We start from the raw sequence: 9,247 nt of genomic DNA, 5'->3' as shown, positions 1-9,247 counted from the left end.
TTGTCTTACTTTGTTATGGTAATCATTGCTATTCTGATCGGATGAAGCGCCATCTGTCGGACATTCTTTGATCGTTTGTATTTTTTTGGTTCTAATAAATCCCCATGTCATTCCAAGCATGTATGTCAATTTGTACCTCTCTGTCTACATTATTCCGTGATTTATTCAGTTTTCAAATTTGTGCTGACTTTTTGATCACCCAGTACGTATCGGCATGTGTAAATGTGATGGTATCGTTTTTCTCAACAGGGAGCTTGCAGCATTAGTACTCTCTCTGGTCAGAGATAACGTCTGCGCGCCATGTCTCTGGCAGAGGAGCTGGCGGCGGACCCAGACCTGCGGCTGGAGGCGCGCCTCGTGTTCTCTGCAGAGGACGACAACAGCGGCTCCTCCCTGCCCTCCGCCAACCCCCCCGGGAGGGTGGCCGATGTCGTGAGGATATGGGGCTCCGAGAGGTTGGGAGACCTGCTTGCTAAGGTGAGTGCGTTCTGCACTGCTGCCACACTGCGTAAACATGTCAAACAGGCTGGCCACAGATCCTCCTGCATAGGCTCATGAAAATAAGTATGTATAGAAAAAAAATTTGCAAACTCATTTATCGTTTGATGACGTGTTGCTACAAAACCCTTTCTTTGTATGATCTGTCATATGACTGGTTTTAGGTGGCTCACAACTAATTCCTCTCTTCCACCAACCCCTTCATCTCAGAGTAGTACTTGCAACCTGCGCCCTCAATTATTTGTTGGATGTATTCCAATCTCTGTCTTCCTCTACACTTTTTACCCTCTACAGCTCCCTGTAGTACCATGAAAGTTACTACCTGATGTCTTAACAGATCTCCTGTTCTCGTGTTCCTTCTTTCTCGTCAATTCTCTGGAGAACCTCCTCATTCCGTACCTTAATCGATCCACACAATTTTCAAGATTCTTCTGTAGCACCAGATCTCAAATGCTTCGATTCTCTTCTTTTCCGATTTTTCCACAACCTATGTTTCACTACCTACAATGCTGTGTTCCAAACGTACTTTCTCAGAAATTTCTTCTTCAGATTAAGGTATATGTTTGACAATAATAGACTTTAATAATAATCGACAGAATCCCCTGTTAGCCTATGATAATCGGCTTTTTACGTCTTCCTTGCTTCATCCATCACACATTATTTTGCTTGCAAAGTAGCAGAATTCCTCTAAAGCTTTTACTACGTTGTCTCCAATTTTGATATTAATGCCGGCCATTGTGGCCGAGCGGCTCTAGGGGCTTCAGTCTGGAACCGAGCTGCTGCTACGGTCGTAGGTTCGAATCCTGCTTCAGGCATGGATGTGTGTGATGTCCTTAGGTTAGTTACGTTTAAGTAATTTTAAGTCTAGCGGACTGATGATATCAGATGTTACGTCCCATAGTGCTCAGAGTCACTTGAACCCTTTTTTGATAATAATTTTATTATTGATCTCATTCTTGCTACTGCACATTACTTTCTGTGTCCTCATTAGACTATTCATATCCCAAGATTTTTTGTGGTGAGTTCCTCCGGCCCAAACTGCTGAGGTCATCTGTTCCTAGGCTTACATACTACTTAATCTAACTGAAACTAACTTACGCTAAGGACAACATACACACCCATGCCCAACGGAGGACTCAAACATCTTACCGGGGGAGTGAACCGTAGCAAGGTGCCCTAGACCGCACGGCATATCCTAAGATTCATAGTATACATCTCAATGTACTGTATATTTACATGTTTAGTGACAAGTTTGTTATTACCTCTTTAATTAAATTATTTGTAAGACTTTTTGAGTTATCGTACATCCAGAAGCACTTTTCACATAGATCTGTGGAAGGGAAATCAGCATGTTTTATTTGTAATTATGTTGTAACCTAGTTGATTGCAATTGTCTCAGTCCTCCATTGTTAGGACTGCTGTTGTGGTCACAGACGGGTCAACTGGGAACGGCCGACAGCCATGTCAACCATCAACTAATAGTGTCATTTGGATCCCATATGGAGGGGCGTGGTGTCAACACACTGCTCTCCTGGGCATTGTTGGTTTAGAACACCTACATGTACACTTGACAGCAAAAAAAGTGGGTCACTGCCGAATAGAACCCACATAACATAGCTGTGTTGCAGGTCCTCTAAACACCAAAACCCCATGGGGTACATACTACACACAATGGGTACCGCAAGAGACTACAAAGAGACCAAAGGTCTTCATGCCAGTCAGTCTAAGCGTCAACTAATATCGTCATACAAAACATACTAGAAAACACGTTCTTAGCAATGAGACACCCCATAACACTCATAAACTAACCTTAATTACAACAAGTGACATTCCAAAAGTTCTGAAAAAACGGTTTATTTTACATATATCATACAGTAATACTTAGTCAAAATTAAATACTTGACACAATATATGGACTTACAAATCTGTAGGGCAATTGGAAAAAAGTTTTTCGCTCTCTAAAAGGTTTTCCATCCACGTGCTGAAGGTCGCTCAACGGCGAGTGGCTCTGGAAACTGGTTATTGGACGAACCAGTAGAAAAACGCGATTAACGGCAACAAGCACTCTCAGGAAACATTAACAGCGAATCACCAGTAATATCATTGTTCTCGTAACACATAAACAGCTACGTGTACACAAATTTGAACTTTAAATGACATGACCAACGTCGTCGTTCTGGACCTGGATTCAAACACAGCACCTATAGCCATTGCTAACTAATCTAAGCTTTGTTTGTGCCTTATTGAAACCGGATCACTAGGCATAAAGAGGCGTGAAGTATAGACGTTTGCACCAGTATCAGTTATCAATTCAGATCCTGAAAATAAATGATGAAAATGTTTGTACTGAACTGGGAATCCTGTCATAACAGTTACCGTCCTGGGAACTACCCCCAACGACGTTTAATATGGTGTCATTCACAGGGAACAAGGTATGCTCATGTTTAAAATTGAAACGCCATCATATAAAGCTTGTGACAGGGATGCGAACCCAGCACCTAATCGGATTGTTAAGGAAGTACAGTCATGCTCAAAAGTATCCGAACGACCTGGATTGCATTTCGCCTGATTCCCATGCAACCCACATAACGCAGCTGTCTAGCAGGTCCTCTAATCGCTCCTTGGTACAGTCGTTTGAATGTTGAAAATGGTTCCAACAAGTCACCACTAGAAAACACTGCTCTGTATCGCAATAACTCAGGATGTAAAGTAATACCACGATACTAGAAATATCAGGGAACACCTCATCACAGATAAGACTGTCCTTAAGGCTTGTAAGCTCACATTTATTACAATATAGCACTCTTACTATTACGTCAGATAGGTAATGCACGTAAGTTCGTCGTATTCATAATTTCCTCTTCAAAGTAGCATACTATACTTGTTATTTAACACAAAATGTCATTAAAAATTTACGTTATTCACGAGCATCTAGTTGAGAATATGTATGAACTTCAAATGACACGACGAACCGCCTCGTTCTGCATACGGATTCAAACCCAGGTCATGCAGGATAGGCCGTGGTGGCCGTGCAGTTCTAGGCACTTCAGTCCAGAACCGCGTGACTGCTACGGTCGCAGGTTCGAATCCTGCCTCGGGCATGGATGTGTGTGATGTCCTTAGGTTCGTTAGGTTTAAGTAGTTCTAGGTTCTAGGGGACTGATGACCTCAGATGTTGAGTCCCATAGTGCTCAGAGCCATTTGAACCAATGATGCAGGCTAAGATTTCGTGGCTGACGGAAATTAACAGTCATCCCTGACTAGGCATAAAGAGAGTGATATACCTCATTTTTGGACAGTATCAGTTAGCAAATATCAACTTTAAATTATATAACGTAACATTTTTAACGGTCGCGAATTCCTACCCAGCATCTATTCTCCCTGTTAACGAACTACGAGAGATGTTAAATATTGCTTCTTCACAAATAACTTACTTGAAATGCAGTGAGGTAAAGCTTTGTGTTGGACCTGGATTCGACCCCAGAACCTAATCGGATTGTTATCGAAGCACAATCAACTTTGACAAAGCGGATTTTCTCGGCAGTAGCTAGATGTATTAACTGAAATGGCGAGACGAAACATTAATTTTTTCCTTCTCAGGACTCCAACCCGGCGCATATCGCTGTTATATTCTAGAGAAAAGGAACGTTAAGTATGGGTTTGTTACACCAGCAGCGACATGTGAGCATGTTTGAACTAGAAATAATATGACAAAGAGTTCAGTGCTGACTAGGAATCGAACCCCACACATATCTTTGTTGACTACACACAAAGAGACGACACTTACCGAATTTTTCCCCACCAGCAACTCGGAATAACATCCTTGAACTTACAGTGACCTCGCAAATAGTTCTGTGTCTCACTGGGAGTCAAAAACGTCAGATATCGTTAGTGTTGACAACAAATGAAAATTCATTAAAAATAATAATTATTATCCACCAGCAGATAGGTGTTCTCATGCTAGAGCTTGATAATACATAGTGAAAAGTTTAGCGCTGGGCCAGGATTCCAACCCATTCATGCGCAATATGTGGAGATGTTGAGGAATCTGCAGTTTTGAACAAACAACAAGTTGTAGTCGAGCTGTATTGTCACGAAGGGATCAAATTCCGCGTTAACGGCGGTCTGAGTTGCATTCCCAGTTCAGAATCAATTTTATCGACATACAGAAGCTCAAATAAAAGACGGAATAAGTGTCCTGTGACCATACACATGGTTTGTATCGTCACTAGAAATAAATAACTGGTATAAGAAAGGTTACTGGTGATAGAGTTTCTACATGTCGCCACTCCTTACTTTATTGTGGTTCCACCTAACGTCTGCTTGGTAGAGAAGGAATATCATGTTTAATGCGATTTTCAGACCACAATGCCATTATACCTCCTACACTTGGCGTAGCCAGAAGAGAATAGAATCTGCCTCTCCCTATAAAAAAAAATATCGCCAGAAGTTGGAATCGAACCGAGCGCATGATCATATGAAACTATCATCCGTCCAATAGACCACCAAACCCTCATCTCTACGACTCATTTCTCTATCATAACACCGTTGAGGCACACAAGATGAGAATTCTGGAACACAGGCTCCCTGTAGTGGTTTGCAGGATGTTCAGCACATTCTTTTACTTGGTTGACCGAATCGCCATGAACTAGCTTCCTTAGCTACCCAGTGCATACATTCGACTCTATTTTGTAATCACCGAAATAAAATAACATAACTGCCACCTACACAGAACTGCCAACAGCGTAGGATGCAGAAATTTAAAGAGGAAGTATTCCTTTCCATTTGAGCTACTCTATTGCACTATCTGTTTGTTGAAACAATCGTGCAGTGCAAAAGAAATGCTGTAACTGTCTGTCTCTCAGAAGTCTAGATCCGGCCATATGCATTATCTCACAGCACTGTGGAATGCCGAAGTTCTGGAGGAACTGTTGTTCACTTCCTGAGGTGTTGCAGCTACGTCACAGCTAGTAGCGTAACGGTAAGCGTCGCGGACTGTTGATAAGACATTGCCTGTTGTATAACATTCGCTACTACATTTTTTTTAAACGCAATTCTGCTGTCTGCTGAAGTTAACAATTTAATAGAGCTTTGAACATAATTCTCTTCACTTCTCAACCCAAGATAGTCGCATGTGGAAAAAAAGGCTAACTTCTGCGTCATTTTGTTCTTTTCAGGTTTAATAGACGGCCAGGCAGCAGATGCGCTCGAAGCTTTTGTATTATGTATGGGGAGAGTGCATCATGCTAAAATAGTCAGAAAAGTATTTTCTACATTAGCTGTCGTCTGGTAGTGGCATTTTATTTTTCTTCAAACCTTGTTTGACAGCTTTAACTCAGAACAAGTTTTCTACATGCATGTAATTAATAAACTGCATGTGCATTGTCAGACTGTTATAGATAACATCAGAGAATTCGCATATATCATTGATGATTAATTTCTCTCTCATGTTTAGTGTTGTTTTAGCAACACTAAAAGAAACCTTACGAAAACTGTGCACTGTATTGTAAGAAATGAAATAAAACTACCCACGATAACCTTACGACAGAAGTAAATCTGTTTTAACAAAACTGAGTATCTGTACACAAGCGTGCCTCTATCTGTACGAATTAGTAAAATACTACTCACCTAGATTTCGTTTGGGTCTGTGTTTAAATGGTATGCTGTGTCATACTCAACAGGTATGCAAATGTGGCATTTCATAAATAAAGTTACTTATTCCTAGAAACCCAAAATTTGGTTGTCAGCAGCGGAAAGAAGCGTCACCTGTTGTGCAGCATTGTAAGGTTTTCAACATTGCACTTTGAGCTGAAAGTATTTTCTTGTGATTTGCTAATCAATTTATTTCCTTCATACTTATCATCCTGGCATGGGAGTCGTAAGTGAACAACATTATTGAATTTCGTATCGTTGACGGTCGATTCGAATTTCTTCAGAGATGCTTGTATTGTATAGCAGCTTGGCAGTCAGAAAGCCGAGATCTACGACCATTAACACAACTTACTGAGTCGAGCTGCCAAGAGGATTTGATATGTAAAGGTTTTCTTCTGATTTTGTTACTTAATTTTTCCTGGGAATTCGCAGCTCCATGAAATAATACACAAAAGAAACTCGCACGCCCTGCCCCTACCACGGTTAGAACCGACGATTTTCTTAACCGTTGGAACACGAGACACGGGCGGTACCACGGAGCTACGGACATACTGCTGCCAGCACCCCACTCTCGTCATGGTATTGGTCGATCAGCCTCATAATGCTTCGTGAAAGATATTAAAAGTTGTCACTTATGTGAAGAATAGCATTTCATTAGCCAAAAAATTGAAATTTCTGTCTCAGTGTCTTAGTTTACGTGAGGATTACATACCACGAGTCATTCAAATGGAAAGGGAATATCAAGTGAATTTAGCGAGTCAGTTCAGTACCACACGCGAAAGTGATTGCACTGTCACAGTGTTGCCAAATGTTTGTGACGATGTTGCCAATTCTCAGCTGTGCTAGGAGCAGCTCTGTAGCGTTATAGGAGGAGAATCCCGCGCTCGCGTCATAGCAGGATACGGAGAGGAGGCGCGGGGTTTGGTTAATATGCAGCGTTTTCTCCTACCAGTTGTGTCAAACATTCCGGTGTGCATCTTCCATCACTATTACAGTTTCCCACAAAATATATACGAATGAAACACTTACCTTGTTACTTTGTTACAAAAGATTATTTCAGTACAATAAAAAGTCTTTGGAAATCAACTTTGCCAACCTGTCACGAAAAGTAAGATAACAAACACTTTGCACCTCGAAATCGATTGCATCAATGTGCAGTCTTGTGATCATTGAAGTAGAATTTCATGAATTGCACGAGAATGTAGAAAAATGTTGGTGCGAATGGAAGCTGTAAGAAACACAGTTACCTAATTATTCTGTACCACGTAATAATCAAGTCATTTGATAATTCAGAAGAGAAGAAACTAAAAATTACGCCCATTAAGACAGAAACTAAAGTGCAGATGCGGGCACTGTGCAGATCTGCGCTTTTTCATCTTCAAATCTATACAAATAATGTATACTAACCAGCGTATTCATTGCTTTCGTAATGTTTCCCTCTTGTTTAGTCTTCTTATGATGAACTGGATAAACACCCATCAGTCGGATTTTTTCTTTGTATCCTTCCATCTACTATCTTTGTGTGTTCAAAAAGCAAAATATTATCCCTGCTCCCACGAGGTATTAAAATGAGGTCGCAAAAAGGCTAACGAATTATAATCAAAATACAGTGAGACGCCAATTTGTCTGTCGTCATGGTGTTAAGTGGACAGAAATAGTTGGGTGTTACTGTCGTCTTTTCTTATTGAGATTTTCATATTACCCTGACACAAGACGCCGAGATGAATGTGTATATTCTTCGTGACGAAACATCCCACATTCCATTCATCCTGAACCAATCGTTAGTGCATCGGCGGCAATGAGTGATAGGAAAGCTGTTGTGGGGTGACGAATAACAATAACAATGGTAGCAATTACAAATCAATAATCAAGGATGTTTACTGCATTACAGACGATTAACAAAATAACCAAGAATGGCTGAGTGTCTAATTGGTGTACTGAGTAGGTGTTCTTACCACTTTGTTACTGAATTCTGTTCTAGTTCTTTGCAGAGAGAAAACAAAGAACCCCATAGCCATACATATCGCTAGTACAACGAGGTATTACCTACCAACTATCCTTGCTTTACATCACGAGACGAACATGGCGTCACTGAGATGCTATTTGAAATACTTTTCTGTTTTCTCTCTCTGTCTCTGTCTCTTTTTTTTATTTTAATTTTAATTTTTTGAGGAGAGCATCGAGAAGCGCGATAATACGCAAGTAGGCATATAACCTGTTTACAGTTATTTCCATCGGGATACTTAATGCAAAAATACAACTTTTAAGTGCGTTATTGCATAATTCCAGTTATTGACAGTCTATTCGTGAGCTTGCTCGCATTCAGTGGGGTGAAACCTATCACAGAAGCAATCAAAACACAAATATTTCTTGCACCATGTGCAACACATAAACGAAATCTCGCTGCACTGACGTGTTGTCCGATATATTGCACGGAAAACATATCTGATTCGTGTTTCTAAATACAGCTCTATCAGATATCAATTTGGAAGCGTACCAAGTGTATAAAAGTATATCTTGAAATACGCAGAAAGGCCCATAGAGGTATTCGACTGAAGCATAGCCATGACCAAAATTGTAACTGGGGTCGACAGCATCGTCGTCTGCCACCTTGACGACTCGAACGGTGACAGTGCTCGGCCGGTTACTTACGTTTACTGGTATCAAAGCTACAGCATGAAAACACAAAAATGTTAATAACCCGAATATCATTAGTTTTGGAACCCATAGAAAGTAAACCAGTCATCAGTCGCAAGAGTGGTTTGGACACCACAGTGCTTTAATAGCCACGATCTTGTTGGAAGTGGTATGCTGTTGCTTTCATCCGACCTTTGAGTTGACTTACCTAGCCAGTTAATAGGGGAACCTACAGTTTAACGCGGCTTTCGGACCACAGTGCAACTCGGCATTTTTCACTTCAAGAAACACTGCCCCAGGGGGAATATGTGTAAAACGGCACATAAAAATCGTGAGACTGGTGAGGGATCGAACCTGAGACCTTCGTATCGAGAGTCTTGCTCTTTATCACCTTGCCACCATGCAGCCAACACTGTGGTTTCTGCTTGCCATTAAAATTAAGGATCTCTCGTTTGTGCCT

General features: G+C 41.0%; 1 protein-coding gene across 1 annotated transcript in view; it reads left to right on the top strand.

Moving 5' to 3' along the window:
- Window positions 1-300: 300 nt before the first annotated feature.
- LOC126426514 (U4/U6 small nuclear ribonucleoprotein Prp31-like) overlaps window positions 301-9,247 on the top strand; it is a 171,953-nt gene continuing 163,006 nt past the window's right edge. Inside the window, exon 1 of the mRNA XM_050088419.1 lies at window positions 301-477. Within this exon, the coding sequence (XP_049944376.1) occupies window positions 301-477 (177 nt within the window). The remainder of the gene's footprint in view (window positions 478-9,247) is intronic.

The sequence above is a fragment of the Schistocerca serialis genome, chromosome 11, assembly GCF_023864345.2.
Source record: "Schistocerca serialis cubense isolate TAMUIC-IGC-003099 chromosome 11, iqSchSeri2.2, whole genome shotgun sequence".
Taxonomy (NCBI): domain Eukaryota; kingdom Metazoa; phylum Arthropoda; class Insecta; order Orthoptera; family Acrididae; genus Schistocerca; species Schistocerca serialis.
The sequence above is the reverse complement of the archived record's forward strand: the minus strand, read 5'-3'. Positions and strand labels throughout refer to the sequence as shown.